At 53.7% G+C, this 22,427-nt stretch overlaps 1 protein-coding gene and 3 gene segments (V, D, J or C); all 4 read right to left on the bottom strand.

The window, feature by feature from the left end:
* LOC114510192 overlaps positions 1-22,427 on the bottom strand; it is a 902,657-nt gene that overhangs the window by 19,273 nt on the left and 860,957 nt on the right.
* LOC114509076 overlaps positions 1-22,427 on the bottom strand; it is an 805,173-nt gene that overhangs the window by 26,858 nt on the left and 755,888 nt on the right.
* Positions 1-22,427, bottom strand: part of LOC118497944 (immunoglobulin lambda-1 light chain-like) — a 122,927-nt gene that overhangs the window by 8,305 nt on the left and 92,195 nt on the right. The window lies entirely within an intron of this gene.
* Positions 1,687-22,427, bottom strand: part of LOC114509077 — an 863,521-nt gene continuing 842,780 nt past the window's right edge. The window contains 2 exon segments of the V gene segment in view: positions 1,687-2,171; positions 3,630-3,668. Coding sequence covers positions 1,852-2,171; positions 3,630-3,668 — 359 coding nt within the window.

Below are 22,427 nucleotides of genomic sequence, written 5' to 3'. Positions count from 1 at the left end.
TTGCAGAAGGGAGAATTTCTCCTGTTGTTGTGTCGGCATTGCCAGTAAATTGATTATTTTGTGATCTGGTTATTCGGGACATGGGAGTATTCTTATTGTTCCGTGTCCTTATTTTTGTGTTTTCACTTTTTCTCAATAAAAACTTACAGGAAAATAACTGAGAGATCAGTGCAGGGCAGCCTCAGAGGTGGGTGGATCCTGGCAATCCAGCCGCACGGCCGTCGAGATGAGGGAATCCCGGTGGTTCTACCTTTCCTCTGTGCCTCTCGTTCAGATCCATGCAATGGGGTCCAACAGATGTTGGGGGCCAGTAGGACACCCTACTCTTCCTTCCACTTATCGGGTGATTTGGGGGTGGGTCACCAGGATCAAGCTCCAGGGGGTCCCATTCCTCTGCCCCATTGTGGCTATAGTGCCCCCTGTCCTTGCAAGCTCTCTTCCTGGGCTGTCCCAGTTGCTCACCAGCTCTGGTGAAGGCAGCTTCATGTCCCTGATGAGCTGGAGGTTCAGACAAGGGACCTAAGAGGCCAGAGACCCTGAGGTATGACAGAGCTGGATGGGCCTGCACCTTTGAGAGGTGGACAAAACCTGTCTCAGGGACCTGGGAGTGAATGTGTTTCTGGCACCAGCTGCAGGTGCACTCAGGGCTGAGCCGAAGCGAGCAAGGGGACAGAGGGCATGTGGGTAGAGTGGTCTGGGGGTTCCATGTCACCAGGGAAGCCCGACTTTGCTGGAACCCAGAGGCCACCCTCACCCTGCTCTGAGCTAGTCTTACTCTAGTCCTGAATTCCAGTTAGCATGCCCTTCTTCTATATCACTGGTGCCCAGGACGGACGGTGCCCTTTCCTACTCATCTAGTGCTCCGGGGTGCCCCCCACTGCCGGCTGACATCACCTGCTCCATCGTAAACCAACCATAAAACCTCTCTCCCTGATCTGACTTCAGGTGTGGAGACTCTTCATGATGGGTGTCCCAGCCCCCTGTTGGGGTCACCTTGAGCCTGCCCCAGGCCCATCAGAACATAAACTGAGCTTCCTTGTGCCTCAGCTGCACCCCTTCTTCCCAGCACCAGTGACCATGCCCTGAAGCCTGTTCCAGAGATCCCTGAGTCGGTAGGGGGTGTGAGCATGATTGGGGAACTGTTAGGCTACATGATATGAAAGTGTATCTCTGCTGCAAGCCTTGTCTGTGTTTTTACTTGGCTAACATGCATTGTCAAAGTTTGGGAAGCACACTCAGGGGATGCATGGTTCAAAGCTCTCCATTGTTTCAAGGTGATGGGCTACCCATGATCCCTTCACCGTTCCCTGTTGGGTTCCTTGATGGAACAGCCAAGACCATGGCCTTGGCCCAAGGGTATCCTTTCCCCATATTTCCAACTGTAGCCCACTGCTACTCTCTTGGATCCCTCTTCATCTCTCCCTGATTTCTCCTCAGGGCCACTGGGTCTTGCTCACTCAGCCCTTCTCCCTTCCCTATGGACAAGGACAGCATTCCAAGGCCGGCCCTGTAGGGCAAGTCCCTGCTCTGGGTCAGGGCTCCCACTGGTCCTCAGAGCTGATTCAAGTCAGGTTGGTTGAGTGGATGGTGAGTAGATGGGCCCTCATGTCATTACTGTCCTACCCTTTATTACTGACCTTTTAACCTAGAGACCCATTCAGAATACAGAACACACACCAGAAATGCCAGATGATAAATGATCAGGGTTTTATTAAGGAGAAGTAGAAATGGGGAGTTTGTGAGACCAGCCCAGTCTGAGCAGACCTGGGCAGGAGTCCCAGGGGTACAGTGGAGAGCTGGGGAAAGGAGGCTCTGGCTGAACAGGGCCCCCAAATATAGGAGCTCAGTGTCCTAGGAACACTCCGAGGGGACCACTGTCTTCTCCACAGTGCTGCCTTCGTGGGTCACCTGGCAGCTGTACTGGCTGGCAGATTTCCACTTGCTGGCTGACACGCTCAGGTAGCTGCTGGCCGCATACTTGTTGTTGCTCTGCTTGGAGGGCTTGGTGGTCTCCACGCCCTGGGAGATGGGGCTGCCATTTTCCTTCCAGGCCACTGTCACGGCTCCTGGGTAGAAGTCACTGACCAGACACACCAGTGTGGCCTTGTTGTTGCCGAGTTCGTCAGTGGAGGGTGGGAACAGAGTGACCGAGGGTGCGGACTTGGGCTGACCTGTGGGGTGGGGGTGGGGGTGTGAGATGCAGGGCAGGTATCTAGGTGTTGGGATTCCCCCAACCCAATCTACAGCCTCTATGGTTAGTCCCATGGTGTCTGTGTTTGTTCACCCAGGGGATTCTTCTTCTATTTCTGCCCTTTGCTTTCCACTCAGCCCTTGAACAGAAAACAGCCTCTCACCCTCTCAGAAGTCCTTCCACTTCACCTCTCCCAGGTGACCTGGTCAAGCCCCTCCACCTGTAGCTTCAGTTCCCTTGAGTGTAAGCAGGGCAGGATGTCTTCCCTCCTGAGTGCAGATTCTGGCCCTGACCTCCTGGGGCCCTCAGCCCTGGGCCAGACCCCCACCTCACTTAACTCTTCTGGAGCCTAGGGCCTCCTCTGTGGTCTGCTGCCCCTGCCCAGGCAGCCAGGACGATCATGGCTGCATGTGGGGAGGCCCCAAGGCTGAGCCCAACACACAGTGTGGCCCAGAGCCGCCTGCCTCCTTTCGGCACCTGGCTTTGTCCCAGCTTGGCCTTAGCTCTCAGTGAAAGCCGGGTCCTTGCAGCTGGAGCTCCCTGTGTCTCTGCCTGCCTCCATCTTCCTTATGCCCTGACCCCAGGACTCTTAATCTTGGCTGCATTCTTGGGGCTGCTCAGAGGCCCCACAGCCACCCCTGACTTCACAGGGCAGCTGTAGCTCTGAGTCCCCCATTCACTCCCCCATTCACCACCTCCTGAATCTAACACTCTGCAGGAGACTGACCCTTGGACAGATAGGATTCCTGGACCCCCAGGCTCCCTGGGATCCAGGGTGAGGCAAGTCTCTGCCCCTGGGACCCGCTCCTTTCTGACTGTCATCCTGAGAGGGCTGGCTTCTTGCCAGTTTGCCCCATCTTGCCCGAGTCTCTGTGGCCCCACATCCTCCAGGCCCTGCAGAGGCCCCAAGAGCTTCAGCCCAGAATGAGCCAGACCCTCTCTCTGCCCTCCAGGCATTCCCCTCTGGCTGTCCTCTGTGTCCCCAAAGGCTAAGTCCCAGCCAGCCCCAGCCCTGCCTCAGCCTCCTGTTTGGCTCCCCCAGGTTGGATGGGCATGGAGCCCTCAGCCCGACTCTCTCAGCGCCTGGGGCCATCTCCAAGGTGCCCAGTGACCCTGTTAGACTGGTCTCTGTACCCCTGCAGACAGCTGCCCTGAAAGTGGGTAAAGACCCCATTTCTGGGGCCAAACCCCCAGCCCAGGCCTCTAGGACCTGGTCCTGTCTGAGTGTCAGACTCTGGAGTGGCCACTGGGGTTCTGCTCTTGGAGTCCTTCCTGCTCCTTACCCTGAGACCAACCCGCCTCCCTGGGCCCCATGGAGAAAGTAGGGGTCAGTCTGTAAGGCTGGAGGGCAGAGGGAAGCAGCCCATGGAGAGAGGAGAGACTTTCCCAAGACAGTAGTGGGGTGGGATGCAATGGAAAAGGTGTGAGAGCCACTTACCCAGGACGCTGAGGTGGGTCCCGCTGCCGAAAACATAACACAGTGACTGAGGCTCAGACTAAAACCCACCAGGCCAGCACCTGGGGCCTGTGCCCCGGGGACCAGTCCTGAGCAGGAACCTGCTGGGCGTGACGGGCGCAGGACTGCAGCTGTGTTCTGTGGCGGGGCAAGGCAGTGGGCACTCAGCCCCCCAGAGGCTGGGGCAACCGTGGGTGGGTCCATAGCCCAGAGGCGTCCCTATGCCCGGCCCCTTCATTCAAGGCAGGTGCCACCCATGTGTTGGAGTGACTTAGTGTGTTCCTTCAACTGCCTGGCACCCCCAAGGCTGCCCTGGTTACTACTGAACGCTCAGTGCCAACAAAGATTCTGAATGTCTTGCCCCCTCAAGCAGCTGGGTGGTGGAACTCGGACCTGCCTGACCTCTCTCCTGGCCTCATTTCAGGGCCTCTGAGTGTTCCTTTCCCATAGCATCCCATGTCCCAGCCAGGTGAAGCTCTCCCTGGGCTGCCACACTCCAGGCCACTCCTGACTAATAGTGCTCCTCTGTGGAGACCCCCTCCCACTTTGTCTCCACACGCTGAGGCCCAGTTCAGTTCTGCCTCTTTCACAAAGTTTTTCTGATGTGTCACACCACTGTCTTTCCGTCCATCCATCCATCCATCATCTGTCCATTTGTCCAACAATGGCTCCCAAATGTTTCATGTGCTGGGATGTGATTGGGGGCCCCCTGGCTCTCACCCCATCTTTTCCTGAAACCTGTCAAGTCAAAGCCAATAAGACCCTCAACCTGGTCAAGTTTGAGGCCCCTCCCCAGTGTCCTGACATCTCTGCAAGGGATCCCTCTTCCTGGTGTCTGTCCTTCCCTTGGTGTCTAAGACTACCTAGTCCTCGCTTTCCTTTCTCCCACGACCGTTGATGCCCCCAGGCCCCCAGAATCCCGTTCTGCCTGTTGTCTCCCTGTCTCACTGCTTCTGACCTACTCTGTGCACTCCGACGGCTGCCCAAGGGTCTCCTGTCCCTATTTCCAGCCAGACCTCTCTTTCTGGCTCTAGATTCACGTGCACCCTGCCTCCTGAACTCTTCCTGAATGCCCTGCAGTCAGCTCAAACTCAACAGGCCCCATGGACACTCCTTCCCCTTCCCCCATGTTCAGCAGGTTCCTCTCCAAGCCACAGGCCTGGAGTCACCCAGAACTCCAGGCTCTGTGTTTTAGATGTCCTACCATTACACAAAAATACCATGAAAATACTGAGACAAATAAACAGAAACCCCCAAGTCACACTCAAAGAGTTTATGACGGCAAGATACCTCAGGCTTCGCCTCATCTGATTTTGTCTCCCGGGACGGTTTTCCCGAATGGGAAGGTGACCCGTGGCATCAGGGCCAGCGTTCTCCACCTGGGCAGCAGCAGGGCCATTGGTCACGGGGGGCATTTAAGACAATCTTAGTATAAATTCAACACTCATTTCTCATTTAAAGAAAGTGAACATCCAGCCTTTTTATTAGATTAATTTCCTGAGGAAACTTCCTCAACTCAGTGAAGTGTATCTCCCCAAATTCACAGCAACCTTCACACTTACAGGTGAAACTTTCTCAAAGGCCAGGCCACCCACTCTGAGTTTCATGATTCAATGTGTTCCACAGGTTCTATCCATGAATGAGGCGAAGGGGGAAAGGGTAAGTACTAGGAAAACAGAGGGAACGTTGTTCTTTGCAGGTGATGTGATAATCCACTTAAAAAACAACCCAAGACAATCAGCTGGAGAACTGTCAGAACTACTATGAGTTAAATAAAGTAACTTAATACAAAAGCCACATACAAAAATCAGTAGTTTTCACTTCTATCCAAACAGTAACCATTTAAGATATGAAATTGGGGAAACTTTTATAGCTTCAATAACAATTATATTTAAACCCCCCAGGAATAAATGTCACAGAAAATGTACAGGATTTGCAGGAATAAAATACAAAACAACTCGGCGAATTGAAATGAGCATGGGGAGGGGCAGGTCGAGGTCCTGGAAGGAGACGCCGCGCGCCACACAGATGTCAGTTCTTCTCCACTGGATCCCACGGAACCACAAACGGACACCAAGAGAATGGTTTCTGAAAACGAGTGAACTGATTCTAAAGCCCAATAGAAAGAATGATGACAGTGAATAGACACGGCTATTTTGAAAAACAATGGTAAGGCTGGGGTCTCTCCCTACCAGATACCAAAACGTACTTGAAAGCCGAAACAGTTAAAACAGGGTGGAACGGATGCAGGGCTAGATCATTAGATCGTGAAAACCACAGAGGGACAGCGATAAATCAGTAATTTAGTGTTTGATAGAAGTTGCATTTACATTCAACAAGTATGTGATGCCTGGCTCTCCATTTGTAAAATCAATACGGCCACATCCTTACCTACACAAAAATAAACTCCAGGTGACACCAAAACAAGCTTACAAACACCAAAACAATGCAAACACCAGAACAAAACAGAACAATGATCTTGTAATATTGAAATAAAGATGTCTCTCCGTGCTTGCTACAGATCACAGAAACCATAAAGAAGTTAAGCCAATCTGACATACAAAAATTAAAAATAGCTTTACAGCAAATGACTCCATTAACAAAAAGCATAAAACAGATCAGGGAAAAATTTTTCCAACACAGGGGGTTAACAAGGGGGTTGCGACCTCCAACAGATAAAGAGTTTCTATAGTTCTATAAGAAAATACAACCAACTAACTGGAAACACAGGCAAAACGATGAGTGGTAAATTCACAAAAGAAATAAAACGAGTCAATAAAAATAGGAAGGGAAAATACATTTTCTCAACAATCAAAGAAACAGACAACAAACATACTTCCATTTTTGCTCATCAAATGGGAATATATATATAAACAACACAGCAGCAATACCACAGCATGGGCTAGGAGGTAGAGGAAAGGGCACCATCATTCACCTCGGTGACCTTGCGTTGGAGCGGCCTTTCTGGAGGACCACTGGGCTTGGCTGGGAACATTCCCAGAGCGCCCTCTCTCTGACCCCGCAGCTCCACTCCCAGGCACCTGCCCTGTGGAAATGCCCGCGTGCCGGTGCCCAGGCACACACAGCGCATGCATGTGCCTGTGGGGATTTCAACAGGGCGTCGCCTGTAGCTGATATTTTTAAATGGGAAACAGCCTAACTGTCCATGAATAGGGGAATGCTTAAATATATTCCGGTTTCTCTGAACTTTGAAGTGTTACAAAGCCATGACGAGAACACGGGAGATCCCTATGGGTTGACATAGGAGATGTCAAGAACAGGTTGTTTACAAAGCTGGTTGCAGGGAAATATGCGGAGTGCGATTCCGTTTCTGAAAACTGAAACCCGCACCCTGGCTGGATGTGTCTGTGCGTGTTTTCAGGGACCTGCACTCGTGGGAGAGCAGCCGGCAGCGTGCACACCGAACTACAGAGGCTGCCTAGTGGGTTTTAGGGTGAGATGCGGAGAGGTAATAAGCAGAAACACTCAATTTTTACCTCATATATTTCTGTGCTTAATCTCTGTTCACAAGGACATGTTACTCTTGTATTAAAATTATTTTAGAAGATGAAAATAAGATAAATATTCTTGTGAATATTTTCACAACTACAGATAACTGTAAAGCAAGAATCAGAATCAGGTAAAATCCCACCAGCCAGAGACATATCATTGACATTTTTCTACATTTTCTGACAAACTTTTAAAAATGCACACAGATTAAAAAAAGCAACTGGAAGCATTCTGTGTATTGGACATTGTGCATATCCTTTAAAAAATGAGCCATATTACTCAAGATGCTGCAGAAACGCGATTTGGGAGGCTGGTGCGCGGTTCCCTAGGATGAGTATTCCATGCCTTGTTTGCTCACGCCCTTTCTGCGGGACATTTAGGTTGTTTCCAGTTTTCTTCCGTCATTAAGGATGTTGGGCTAATCATTTTTGTTTGTAACCCTTTGCTTATATCTTTGATTATCTCCCCCAGCACCCCCCCCCCCCCCCCCCGTCAAAGGATGGATTCCTAGAAGTGGAATTACACTATTTTAATAAGTGCATGTTTTTTTATGACTTCTGCATCGCTAAAATGGCTGTATATTTTAGACTCCAACAGTCAGGCCATGAGGGTGCCCATTCCTCTCCGTCCACCCTCCGGTCTTGTCACTGCAGTTCACTTTCCGATGTCAGAGGAGGTTTCCGACCCGCGCCGTTTCCGCGTCCCCAGGGCGCACGCTTCGGCTGCTGCACCTTCTACATCCTCTAATGAGGCCTCACCCCAGTCTCTGGTCTGAAGCCATTTTTCCAAAACACGAATCTGATTCTGACAGTTTCCTGCTACGATCTCTCAACAGTTCCTCCGGGACCCGAGATGAAACCGGCGCACAAGCACAAGACCCGCATGGTCTGCGTCCCCGCTCTGGCGCCCAGTTAGTTCCCTGGAGCTGCCGCACCTGCGCACTGCATTCTCCTCTCTCTCCCCCGCGCGGCTCCCTTTGCCTGGAGCCTTCCCATCACCGGTTAGCCTCTTGGTGCTAAGGGGGATGCCCTGTAAGATCAACTTGGGCCTCCCCCCCCCCCAACCTTACTGCTCCTAAAATGTCCATGGGTCTGTCCCCACAACGGGACATGATTCCCTGGTTCAGGTCCAACTGAGTTGCGCCCCTAGACCTGGCCCCAGGAATCACCTAGGAGAGTCGAGGAGTCAGGGATGTGGGGGAGACAAAGCCAAGCCCTTGCTCCCTTCTCTTGGATCATTTGGTTAACACACAGGACGCGCGGCTGAAGTCACAGCACTCAGTCCTGGGACTTCTTCCAGTCCTGGCACTGTGGCCACCTCTCTGGGCCTCTATCCTGCTCTGACTCCAGGATCTTATGGCGACCCCGAGACAGAGGGTCTGCCTCTAAAATAAGTACCTCATTAAAAAAATAAGAATCAACACAAACAAATCCACACCAGACAAAAACGCCAACTCTTTAAATAAAGCCAGTGTCTGCCCAGGGCCCTGCTGTCCGGCAGGCTCTCCCTTCCTCCACATCCTTCCCACATGCTGCGTGGGTTTCCTTACCTGTCCCTCAGGCTCCGAGGGCTGCTTCCTGCCGTGGCTGGGGCCTGGGGCCTTGCTCTGAAGCACTGCTCTCAGGGACAGTGGGCCACGGTGGCCATGGCCAGGTCCAGTAGCAGCAGTGGCCAGCACTGCCTGTGGCCAGGGCTCTGTCTCCCGGAGTCCTTATGGCCCACTTATGTTGTCCTGGGCCTCCTCTGCCTTCAGGGTCAAAGGCACCTCCAGCCTGGGCTTCAGTGTGAGCTCCCCGGAGAGGCAGGTGCTGTTGGTAGAAGCCCCAGGTCCTTACTGGTAGTGGCCATCCCAGTGCAACCTGGCCTGAATAGCTCGTCCTCTGCCTGGGCCTTCTCTGGTGCCTGTCCCAGTGCCTGGTCCTCTCCGGAGTTGTTACCCCTGGAGATCTTCCTTAGAGTGGCATCTGCCAAGTGCCCTGCTGCAGCTGGGACCAGAGCTCAACCATCTCCCACGGAAACCCCCGTCAGCCCCACCCCTGGGGCACTGGGTGGAACACACCTGCTCCTGCCGGATTCCCCCAGGTCCCCAAGGGCACCTCTGGTCTGTGAAATGTCTCCCTGGGGCCTGGAGAGGCCATGGAGGGCAGCCAAGCACCCAGTAGGTGAGCAATTGAGTTCCTTGGGGCGGGCCTGCGGCTTCTCTTCTGACCAGGCCCCCAGGCTGGGCCCCTGCACACTCTGCTCCTGCAGTCCAGCCCGGCCGTTCCATGGCTGGCTTGGTCAGGCCCGGTAGGTTTGGCCGGCTCCTCACTCAGCTTCTCGGCTAGGCGAGGGTCTTACGGGGAGTGACCTCTACCCCTTATTCAAGCAGCAATATCAAGTTCATGAATGTTGAAACCGTCCAGACCTAGGTTACCCCTGGGCCTCAGTTTCCTTATCTGTGAAATGGGGGCAGGCCCGAGGGTGAATTTGATCATGTGTCTGCTAAGCACCTGCACAGAGCAAATGCCCCTTCCCTGTCTGCCTCCTCTTACTGTGGGCTTTGGAGCAACTCTTAGTGTGTCCTTGAGCCAAGTGGCCCTGTTGCACAGGTGGGGAAACTAAAGCCCAGAGCAGATGCACGCAGGACCCAAGGCAGTTCCAGGGATGCAGGGTGCAGGGTGAGCTGGAATCTAGGAGTGACTTTGTCCCCTGCATTTCTGGCTCTCCACCCACCTGGAAGGCTGTGCTTTGTACCCAGGGGAGCCAGGGTTGGGTTCTGTTGGGCAGGGGTGCAGGAGGGATGGGCTGCTCAGGCACTTTTTGGGTTGGGGCCCATTTTGAAGTGCAGGAATATAATACATAATACAACAATGAGTGTGACCTTGCTCATGTAGCCCTGGCAACAGCATCTGCTCCCTTATGAGCCAAGGTGGTCTCCCCCACCTAGAAGATGAGGAAAGTGCTGTTCAAGCAGATTGTGCACTTTCTTGGGGCCACCCAGCCAGGGGACCTGGCCCTCACACAGCTCCGGGGTGTGCTTTGTCGTTGAAGACGCCACTTTGTGGGTCTCCGTGGAGTCGTGCTGCTAGGTGTCTGGGGGAACTTGGGGTTCCTGCCTGTCATACCCAGGACCTACCCTCTTGCTTTCCAGTTGCTTTTTTGGCCATAGGATCTTTCATGCATCTGCTCAAGTCCAGAGCAACAGCTCCTGGAGCTCCCAGATGCCGGCAGGAGAAACAGTTTCCTGTTTCAGCAACTCCAATGGGGGCTCCAGGACCCACCAACCTTGACTTTTGCTGGGAGGTCCCATTACAAGTTGTCTGGTCCATGTTTTGAGTCAGATACCCATTAGTTTTTCTGCTACATTAGGTGAGCATCAATCCAGATCTTTCCATGGGCTGCGGTAACAAATAACCAGGGACTTCAGTTCATAGGTGTGGATACCGATGGCCGGGAGACAGCTGTCTGAGGGCCTCTTCATTTCTGCGTGTCTCGTGAGCAAAGGCGCTGATTGTCTTAGGGCCTGACTGTCTTTCCAAGGATGCTTGGATAGTGAACAGCCTTGGAAGGAAGGCAGAGGTGCGGGCTCCCTCGGGAGCAACCTGTGCTTACCAGCCAGTGTAAAATGTTTGAAGTCCCAAGATTTGGGGATGTGCAGCTGTCACCTGGTCCTCCTCACATCACCCTGTGGGGCTCAGAGAGCCGGTGGGAGGAGATGCTGCTATTCCAGCTGCTGTTCCTGATGATGCTGACGCTCTGGCTACTGGAAGGATAAACCAAGAGCAATACAGCGGCTTTTGTCTCTGGCCCAAAAGTCTCGTGTTTCCTGCCGGCATCTGGGAGTCTGAAGCAGGCTCACTTTTTAGCTTGCAAGTAGAGTAAAATTCTCAGGCCCGCTACCGCTCTTGGTCATGGCAATAGGGAGCAGGAAGAAAGGAGTGAAGTTGGTGATGGTGATTGGGACTTCATGGTTTGACCAAACTCAGCAGAGAAGCTTTCAAGGGACCCCAGGCTGGGTCCTCCCACGCTACACACACTGCTTGGGCGGCATCTGAGAGATCGGGTCTGGGCAGCGCTGCATTGTGCAGCCCACAGGTCCCTGGCCTTGGAGACAGTCAAGGTCCTGAACAGTGACGGGAGCGTGTGCCCTAACAGACATGATGCCGGGTGCAGGGGAGGCCCTGGGAGGCCCCTGATCCAGTCCAGCTTCTCCCCATTTTGGTGCTTGACCCACTGCAGCCTCTGACCTTGGGGCTCCTGGGGGCCTGGGGCAGGGTCTGCCCCAGGGGTTCGGGCTGAAGCTGCTCTATCCCGTCACCCCTGTGTGGGGTGACTCTCACCCCATGTCCAGGACCCAGAAGGTGTGGTTCCCTCGGGGATGGCCCCAGGTCTTGGGGAGAAGAAGGGTCTGTCCCTAGTCTCACCATCCCCAGCTGCCCCTCCTCCCCTGCCCCTGCACCTGCCTCTGGGCAGACCCCACCGCAGACCACATCCTCCACCGACCACATCCTCCTGTGGTGGCTGCGGTCGGAAATCCGGGTCTGGCTACAGCCTGGGGACTTTCGAGGGATGGGCTGGGACTTCCCAGCTGATACAGCTGCAGCTCTGGCCCCTCCAGACTTGCTCCCCACCCCACCCCACAGTTTCAGATGTGCCTTGTGCTGAGGGCAGGATTCAGGTTGGGCCAGAGCAGTACGGGCCCTGCTATCTGGCTCATCATACCCCTCACTCAGGGTTCCTGGGTCCTCTGCATCCCACTCTGGCCTTTTTTTCCTGGAGTGGAGGGGTGTGGCCCTGCCCAGTCACTTCTGCCCTGCTCCCCAAGTCAGAGGGTACCACCCTGCCCCCTGCTGATCAGTCTCCAGCCCACTCTCCATCCCACCAGTCCGACACACCTGCTGGAGGCCATGGACTCCTCTCTCCCAGCCCAGGGCTCCCAGCTCTGTGCTCCCCTCTGTTCCCCAACTCGAGCCCCTGGTCCTTCTCATCTCACCGTGAGCATTTCGCTGTCATTCCTGCAGGGTGTGGGGAGGGAGGCCTGAGGCAGAGGGTGATGAATGACCCATCTAGGAATTCGACAAAGGTACTGGACTCTGAGAGTCCTCAGCATCAGGGTCTGGCCCTGCAGCTCCCTGGCCCCCTGAGGGGTCTCCAGGGGCCCCAAAGACCCCGGCTCTTCTGGTGATCCTGGAGTGCAGCCCCTCTGGCAAGTGGGGAGAGAATACTGCTGTTTCACTAGACAACACGGACTCACCGGTGGCGCGGGGCTCTTCCAGCTCCCACTGATGAGAAGAAACAGGCATGAAGAGGGGGGGTTTCTTTCCTAGGACAGACAGTAGCTTGGTGTAAAGACCATGTCCCGGGACTTGCCAGGACCAGTTAGACCTGGGAGGACCAGCCTTTTTGGACACAGAAGGGCCAGCCAGAAACTGGGGGCTTCGGAAGATGTCAGTATTTTAACCTCTAACTCTCCCAGTCCAGCTGCCTGGGGTGCAGCTGGAAGGACAGAGTCCAGTAGGGGGCAGCAGAGACCAGCAGTTGAGGGAGGCAAAGCCCAGAAAGGGCTGGAGCTCTGAAGATGGAGGCAGGCAGCAGACCAGGTGGGGGCTCCACTGGACCGGGCCAGAGGGAGATGCAGGGGCAGCACCCTGGTTCTGCTTCTTCCCCGGCACCCACCTCGCCCCTGGAACCTGGACTGGGTCTGGAGGCAGGGTGGGGAGCAAGTGAAGCAAGTGAGACAAGTCTTGCTTGTGTGGGGTGGGATCCTGACTTTACTTAACAGTTTGATGTTTTATTCATCATGGAAATATTTTTTATATTAATTTTGATTAAAAATATTGTATTAAATATTATTTATCTTGATTAGCAAAGTTTGGGCACGCTCTTACATTTTGCATGCAAGAAAAATGTCTTACTTGCCTCATGCTTCACTCTAGTCCTGCTGTGTCTGGAACTCGGGGACACCTGTTATTTCCAGCCCAAAGGTGGGGCGACGGGATGGGTCCCGCTGGAAGGGGTGTGGTCGGCACTCTGCAGTTCCCGCACCTTCTAACCAGGCGGGCACACTTTGCACAGCATGGCCTGGTTTCCCAGCTCCTTTCCAAAGTCCCGTCTGACACCTGCAGGGGGCGGCACACCTCCATCACGAGGACACCGCAAGCAGGTGGCGGCTTTGTGGAGGCCACCGCTCCTTCCTCTGTTCCACCAGCACCAACCGGCCCGGTGGTGTTCATCCCGAGCCTCCAGAGGTCCAGTCTCCCTTATTCATTCATAGGAAGTGCTGCATCCTGTTGGCTACCCAAACTAATCTGATCTCTATTGAATTCTTATTTCCTTATTCCTACAAGCCCACACACCCTCCCTTTACTTATGTTTCATGCAAGGCACACAATACTAGCTACTACACTGCATGTCGTAAATTAAATAGTGACAAATGGCCTGGTGACTTACCTTGTTCTTAAAAAGTGAATATGAAATAAATAGATATCACAAACAGCACCTTATTTTAATGTTGAACTCACCAGACACGCCCTTTAATTTTCAGTGATTTTTATGATAGTCCTCAAAATACCCAAATAAAGTCAGACAGGTTCATACAGAAGTGCATCTGAGCGGAATATGTGACAAGGTCGACTGGCTGCGCCAGTTAGATGAAGACCACAGGCGGGGACACCGTGTGTCCTGAGGTGCCTCATGCGCTCGTGTTCACAAGGACACGCCGTGCCCAGTGGTGGGAGGGAGGAGGGGACTCACTTCTTCAGCCTTGAACCTAGACAGTTTCCCGTGTCAGGAGAGGGGACAACATGGCAGGGGACAGGCAGAGAGGAGGGCCAGCCCAGGATGGACTGTGTCCCCTTCCCAGCACTGGGACACTGTGGCAAAGAGTCCTGTCCCTGCCCTGCGTGGGAACCTCCATAGCTACCAGCCTCAGGGCTGCACGGAGCACAGAGGGAGGCTCGGAGAGGCCGGGTTATCCCTGGGGGTCTGTGCGGTTTGCTTTCTGACCTTCTACCTCAGCCATGTTGGGCTGCAGTCACAGCTGCTGGTATCAGGAGACGGAATTATAATGTCCAGTCCACTGCTGCTCCTGATATAGATATAGTCGCCATCTGTCCAGGGGCCCTACATGCCTAGCAAATGAGAAGTCAGGACACAGTGGGCCTCAACCCTGACGGGAGGGACAGATGTGGGCAGGGGTGAGGGCAGGGCGAAGATCACAAAGAGCCTGGGTGGGAGGGAGAGCAGGTCCCCTCAGATTCACAGATGGTGCCTTCCTGTGGTGACTGTCACTGAGCTGTGAGTGGCAGGTGGACAAGAGTGAATCCACTCCCTGTGTGGTCCTAGGAGAGGACAGTCAGACAGGCAGGTTCCTGGGCCCCCCCTTCCCTGGTGCAGCTGCAGCTGCATCTTAGTGGATCTCAGGGCACCTGTGTGCTCTGGTCTCAGTTACCATGTCGCCATGGAAACTCTCACTTCCTCCCATTGTGTCCCCAACTCCTTCCTGGGCCACTGGGGTCTTGGTGCTGAGTTGTCCTGCCCTCATCAGACTGAGCTTCATTCAGGTGCTGGATCCCATGATGTCGTGGAGAAAAGTGTTTTACAAACAGCCACATAAGGGTGTTTGGAGAGAAGGTGGAATCCCTTTCTAACTTTCATCTTCATTATTTTAGGCTTCATCATGAGCAGATTCTGTTGCTCTGACACAAGAGCTGAGTGTTTTCCCTGGTAGCATCTCATGGGCTGTCAGTCTCATCCCGTGCATTTTCCATCCCCAATATTACAGCTCTTATATCCAGGTTTCCAATTTGCATTTTTTTCCTCTGTGTCTTCCCTTGCCGTGTCAAATCATTCTTCCTCCATTATGATCACAGGAAATTATGTTTCTCCTAGTCCACAAATTGTGTCATCTGGGACATTTCAGGGCCATTCTGGACAAAGTGGTTTTCACATTCATAACAGCCCTGTTTTCCTGATTCTTTGCAGGAAAGTCTGACAGGGGGTCAGGCAACGGGACTGATCCCTGTTGGATCTGGAACATGTGTGCGTCCCCCTGTGTCGGGGACTCCCATTTGGGGTTCAGTGACTTACTGGTCACAGGCCCATCCTGTGTCCACCTGCTCTCACTGACACTTTCTGAGATGCCACCAGCACAGACCTTGGTTGGGACTAAGTTCCTCTCCGTGGGGCACAGAGCTTCTGCCTCGTCCACCTGATGCCTGAACTGGGAGCTGCCCCCCGACTGGACACAAGCCCTGCAGGCTGGGGTGCTGACCTGTGACCGTCCCCTCCCGTGTCCTTGAGGGGCTCCCTCCTCAGCCCCAGCTGGTTTCCTCCCACGTGCGCTCACCCGTCTCAGGGAACGTTTGCAGATGCCCAGAGTGTCCTCTCTGTGGGGCCCTCTCCTCTCCTACTCGCTCCCCCTGGGCTGTGATTTCCTCTCTGGGGCCCTGGAGACTCCCTCTGACCTGGAGAACCTCACTCAGGGAGGTGTCAGGGGTCTCTCTGGAGGGAAGCTCAGAAGCAAGACTTGGGAACAGCAGATTGGCTACAGTGGGGGACTCAACTGGGGGCTGCTAGGTCCTTCTGACCTGAGGCAGAGCCTTGGATCTTGGCATCAGGCTGTGACTGGGCCTGAGTCGCACCTGGGGAAAGGAATGACCCTGAGGGAGCCAATTCTCTGCCACGTGGTAACCTCCTGGTTAGGGTACAGCCCTGGTCACCTAGCTCCATCAGGGGTGCTGGGTGTGCAGACGCTGGTTGGCCCCATTCAGAGTCCTGGGCAGCCACAGAGCCTGGGGCCTGCAGATCTCAGCAGAGCTGGCAGCTCTGGGGATGAATCCAGAGCATTTCATAAGAGCAGCCCAGTCACTGTGATGTATCTAGGTAAGAACTGTTACCCCTGGACGCAGGACTCAAGCAGACTGTCCTTTTGAGAGGCCCTCTTTTCAGAATTGAGTCTGTGGCTCAGACACAGCAGGCCAGCCTGGTCCTGCCAGCCCTGAATCCAGGCCTGACCCACCCTCTGCACAGCTGCCTGAGGCTGGGAGGAGGGGCCACTGGGAGACCTGAGAAATGGGACCTGGGCCAAAGTTGCTCACTGCTTTGTCTGCAGTCCTCCTGGGGCCTGAGGAGAGTGTGACACAGACGGAGGTTTTTGTCTCACTTCCCCGTCTGCCTGTGTCACTGTGAGCACTACCACTACTGTCCCACACTTCACAGTAGTAGTCAGCCTCGTCCTGGGCCTGGGCCCCGCTGATGGTCAGGGTGGCCGTGTTCCCTGATTTGGAGCCTGAGAACCGGTCAGGGATCCCTGACGGCCGCTTGCTATTCTCATAAATGACCAGCACAGGGGCCTGGCCGGGCTTCTGCTGGTACCAGTGCACATATTTACTTCCAGTGCTGTCTCCCCCACATGTCATCCTGGCTGTCTGTCCTGGCTGCACTGACATTGAGGGTGGCTGTGTCAGCTCATAGGAGGACACAGAGGCTGCAGGAGAGGAAAGAAGAGGTGAGTTTCAGGGTGAAGGACTCCTTCCCAGGAGATCCCAGCCTGCCTGTGCTCGAGAGATCTACAGGGATTCTCTGGCCCATCAGTCTCAGCCCTAGAAGCCCAGGGATCCAGCTGACCCATGAAGCCTGTGAAGAAATGAGGACCTTCCCCTGGCAGGTGCAACCCCTCAGGCTCACTGAGACCAATGAGCACAGTGGAGGGTACAGCACCCCCCCCCCTCATCCTGCAGCAGAGCCCAGGGCATCTGGAGCCCACAGGCAGTGCTCTGCTGAGCTGAGAGTCAGGGTATGCCTTGTCCAGATCCCTGGGGCTGGGGAAGGGTGGGAGCCAGGGGCAGCACCTGTGCAGTGAGCAAGGAGGCCGAGGAGGAGAGGGGTCCAGGCCATGGTGGAGGTGCCCTGCTTCTGCTCCCTGAGGCCCAGGCTGGGCAGCTCTCCTCCCAGGCCTCTCTTATCCCCTTGCTGGAGAGACAGCTGCTGGGTATGCAAATCAGCCAGGGCTCAGGGGGGCTGCCTGAGGAGCTGTGTGGTTTCTGCTGGGGGCTCAGCCTGACAGACTCAAGGAAGGGAGGGGTGGTCTCTGCAGACCCCACCTCATTCCCAAGGGATCCAGTTCATCCACTGGTGCCACAGCGTGGACTGACATCTCCACCCCAGACTGTCTCATGGTCTCACTCCTGGGCTAACCTGGTCCCAGCAGAGCTCACACTGATGTCTGTGTGCATATTCTGAACCCACTATACAGTGTTAACTGCAGCGGTGACGATATAGGCCTGAGGTCTGAGCAGGGTCCCACCTCAGTGACTGTGTGAGCATCAGAGCCTGAATGACATTCCCCCCTTGCTCAGGGCACATGCAGCACTTGGAGATCCTGAGATGCTGGAAGTGTCTAAGTCAGATTCAGCTCCTGGGACAGGTGATAGATGCTGTGCCCTAGTGTCCCCTGTGTGCCCCAGTGCCAATGTCAGCCCCAGTACTAGAAAAGGTGTGACAGTTACAGAGTTGGAACAGAAATGGGGTGGGCTGGACAGGAATGAATTACCTGGACCTGAGACAGATAAGTGACCAATTCTACAAGAACCCAATCTGAGAGAGTCAGAGTCAGTACGTTATGTCATCCGTGTCAAAGGTGATAGTGTAGAAAACCTACTACTCTTCCTACAGGTTGTTTCTGTGGTTGTGGTTAATAACCTCCTGTTTTAGCACAATTACATTAATTCAATTATTAATAAAGGACAGATGATTCCCAACAAATTATAATAATCCCCCTGCATGGCAGAATTCCTCATGGCCAGGCCCTCCCAGTCTCCAGGAAGCTTTGCCTGGTGGTCTCTGCTGCCCCCTGGTGGCCTCCCCACACTGGCTGCAGTAGAAGCAGGTGTGTGCTCTGTCCAGGTGCAGAGTCTGAGCCCACTACTCGTGGTAACTCCCTGATCCAGGGACTGAGGGTCCCAGGGGGGATTGGTATTCTCTCCATAACCACCGCTGGCCCCAAGACCAGGCACAAGCTGCTCAGATCACCCATGGAAGTATGAACTGGCTCACTGGGAGGAGGAGAGGGCGGGGCCCCCTGAAGCATCTCTGATATATTCCTGGGGTGGCGGTTTGATTCTAGCACTTGCATGGGGGACAAAGAACACAGGGACTGCCTCTCACAGATGCCCACCACCAGTGCAGATTAAAAATAGGGTGCTGCTGGCATTGCCCCAAAGACTGAGACAGGAGACACTCACCCAGCAAATACTGATTCAGCCCCACTGTGTCTGTCAGACACTGCATCTTGGGTGAGACGTGTGCACGGGACCAGTCCTGCCTCACAGATGCCAGTGTGCACATGGGAGCCCACAGTGGACACGCTGGTGTGGGTGACACAGCACAGTCACCACAACCTTCTACCTGTACCTTGTCTTCCATTCTCTGTTCAAAGACAGACAATTGCTCTTCCAGGGTCCCTCTTGGCTGGTGTTGAACTTGTGGCTCTGTGTTGGCCTGTGGGTGTCTCACTCAGTTGGGTTTTTACATGAACATCTTGAGCTCTTGTGAAGAAATGGAACTGACTAGATTTGTGCAGCTCCTGCCCCCTGGCCCTGGGTGTGACAGCTGAGCTGCAGTGGCCACGCTGAGGTCTGTCTGCACCAAGAAGGAGAGCAGAGCCTGTACTGGAGAGATGTTGACAAGAAAGTGAGAGATGTGAGGACCTCCCAGGGCTGGCGAGTGTCTGCAGAACACCCGTCGGGCCCAGACTTGTGGCTGCAGGAGGACAAGAGGCTCCTGTCTGCCCACGTCTCTTATTGTCATGTGTGTGTTTTGAATTTGAAAAATTTGTGACTAGTGAGGAAAATAATAAGCACTAATAAATTAATAAAAAATGAGAATAATTACAGGGGAATAATTGTGCAGCAGCTGTTGTAGTATTCAGATATTAGTTGAGATCAGACAGGAACTGACAGGCAGGCCCGTGTGGGGAGAGGCTGGAGGGGTCTCTCTGGAGGGGACTCTGGAGCTGCCATCAGGACAGGAAGAGGGAGCAGCAGGAGGAAGTGAGTGTGGGGACAGCAGGGTCCATGCCCTGGGGGGAGGGTCTGTCTGTCTCTGTCTGAGCAGGAAGGACAGTGAGAAGCTAAGGTGGTTATGGTCCAAACCAGGTCATCCCAATGTGACATGAATCTGTCACATTAAGGGATGAGGGGCAGGACTGATGTCACACTGAGCACACACACCTGGCCCAGGAGTCAGAGCAGCTTAAGGGGGACCCAGGGGAAGGAGGAGCCACTGCACTGTGACCCCTGTCCTGTGTCAGTGAGGTGAGCATGCAGGTGACCCACAGGGACTGTCACTGCACAGGGGCTGCTGCTTCCCTTCTGGTTTGCACAGGAAGTCACACGGGACCTTCTGTCCTGATGCAGAGAATTCTGGCAACTCCTCACTCCTGCTGCTGAAGTTACGAACTTGTGAGAAATGTCACATTCACCTGAACTAGGTGTGAGTGAGACACCTGAGTTTATCATAACAGGTTCCTCTTCTTCTCAAACCTTTGAGGTCACATTGTCATATTTATACTTTATCATGTATTATATACCACAACATACATTGTTAGTGTTTTTTTTTGCCTAAAGTGATATCTTTTATGGAATTTACCATGACAAAACATTTCATATTTGTACATGTAGTAACTATACCGGATGCCATTAATTTCTCTGTGTAGATCCCCATTTCTCTCTGACTCGGGCGGGTCCTCTGCTCTCTCTGGGACAGAACGTCTGTGGGTGTCAGTTCTCTAAGTGTCTGTACATCTGAGAGAGTTTCACTTTACTCACTTTCTGTAAGATACTTGCACTGGGCAAAGACTTGAAAGTGGACATGTTTTTATTGTCATTTAGTTGTTGCTTTTAGTTTTAGACACTCTATCCCCCTCTCCCCCTGTCTGTGGTGTTTCCAGGGAGACCTCTGTCCTGGTCCCTCTGCTGTGTCCTCTCCGTGGACGGGCCCCGAGTCTCTGTGGCTTTTGTGATTTTCTCGTCGACACTGGGTTTAGGAATTTGGTTGAGATGTTTTTTGGTATTTCCTGTATATTGTTTGATCTTGGCTTTCTTGAGTATCTTGGATTGTAGGGTCTCAGTTTTCACTGAAATCAGAATATTTTTGGACAGTATTTTCTCAAATATTTTGTCTACCTCCTCCAGACTTCTCTGCTTCAAAGCCTGTGATCCTGTGCCTGTGAGGCTCCCTCTGTGCCCTCCCACACACTGATGTTTCCGTGTGTGTTTTCAACGAGGTTTCATGTGTCTGTGTCTCATGTCCTCTCCGTAGTTTCTCCTCCACGTCATCTGTCACTGTCTTTCCTCTGCGGAGATGAACCTGCTGTCAGTCACATCAGGGTCATTGTGTCTCAGACGCTGTAGTGTCTGCATCTATGTGTTGACTTGGCCGTGGTTTTTGTCCTCCTTGTCTGCATTACCCTGTTCAAGCATCTCCTATGCACTGGACGAAATGGAATATTGATGTTCTTAAAATCCTTGACTAACTATTCAATCATTTCTGAAATTTTATGGCCAGGACGATCAGGTTGGTTTTATTGCTTATTATAGCTGGTATTTTCTTGCTTCCAATCAGGAATATTGGATGTGACATCAGACCTGGTGAATATTTCCTCGTTGCTGAACAATACTGTATTTCTAGATATGTTTCGTCTGCTGTTCTAGGTTATTGCAGACTCATTAGAGTTAATTCGAACAGTTTCGATCAGTTGGTCATTTATGATTACACGTGCATCAGTGGGACCACAGCAGTGACGAGTCAGGTGCTAATTTCCCACCTTCAGTCCCAGCTGCTTGACAGGTCGATCTGGTGTCCTGACTGAGACTTGTCCTGTCTGACTGTGGGACAAGTGTGACTTCTGATTGTGTGTGTGAGCTCGGCAAGTGGTCTCTGGGGTCTCTGCGTGGTTCTCCTTGGTTTCAGGGGGCCTTCTCACACCTGTGGTCATCAGATTCACGAACACGGGCAGTCAGTTCCCTGGGGACACACAGGGGATGGAGAACTGCTTGCAGGAGGGAAAGGGGTGATCTTTCCTGAGCAAATGTGAGAGGCAAGAGTGGGGACCTGCAGTGTGGTGACAACTGAGGACTCAGCTGGGAGTTCCTGTAAGGTCATCCTGACCCTGAGACACCCTCTGAGAAGGACAGGACCTTAGGGGTCCGTCCTCTCCACCAGGAGCACTTCCCTGTGAGGGCACCGCTGTGAGCTGCCAGGACCCTGCAGGGGAGGGAGGGAGGGTGAGTCCTGAGGCGGGGATACGGGAGGGTCCTCAGTGTCCCCTGTACAGGTTTGCTCTGTTCAGAACCCAGGCTTCCAGGACATCCCAGGGGCTCCTGAGCTTGGTTGAGCTGGGTGTCCTGGGAATAAATCCAGGGGAGGTGACCAATGAGGGGCCCAGTCACCATTACAATGATAATTAGGGTCCATTACCAGGGATTGTGTTCTTCTGTTCATGCCTTGTCTCCAACTCACACACAGGCCCAGAAACATCCGGTCAGCCCTGTCCTGTGAGACTGAATTCACTGCTGTCCCACCCTCTGTAGAGCTGCCTAATGCTGAGGAAGGGGCCACCTGAGGATCTGAGGTATATGGACCTGGTCCAGATCTCCTCACGGCTTTGTCTTCTGTTTTATTTGGGCTGGAGGAGAGTGTGACACAGATGGGGAAGGGGATTTTTGTCTCACTTCCCCATTGGCCTGTGTCACTGTGGCATTACCACTGTTGCCCCATGTCAAACAGTAATAGTCAGCCTCGTCCTCAGACTGGAGGTTGGAGATGGTCAAGTAGCGGTCGGCCCCAGAGCCAGAGCCTGAGAAGCGGTCTGGGATCCCATCCCCCTTGCCGTGGCTTCCACCACTCTTAACATACATCACATACCAAGGGGCCTTCCCTGGATGCTGCTGAACCCATGCAACAGTGTAGCTGCTGTGCTCACTGCTGAGGGTGCAGGTGAGCTTGGCCGAGGCTCCCGGGGGGGCAGAAGCAGACGGGGGCTGGGTCAGCACAGGTGCAGCACAGAGACCTGCAGACACAAAACACAGGGATGATGCCAAACACAGCCAGGCTGGATACATGCCCCTTGGGACTGTGCTTGGAGGGAAGCTGTCTCCCTGTGTGTCCAGGGATGCTCTGACCTATGCAGAAAACCAGGGGCAGGAGGTAGAAGGGAGTCCAGTCCATGGTGGGAGTGGCTTCCAGGAGCTCTGCCCTGAGGCTGCCCAGCTGGCCCTGGCCTCTCCA

The sequence above is a fragment of the Phyllostomus discolor genome, chromosome 13 (assembly GCF_004126475.2).
Source record: "Phyllostomus discolor isolate MPI-MPIP mPhyDis1 chromosome 13, mPhyDis1.pri.v3, whole genome shotgun sequence".
NCBI classification, from domain to species: domain Eukaryota; kingdom Metazoa; phylum Chordata; class Mammalia; order Chiroptera; family Phyllostomidae; genus Phyllostomus; species Phyllostomus discolor.
This window is presented reverse-complemented; position numbering and strand designations above follow the sequence as displayed.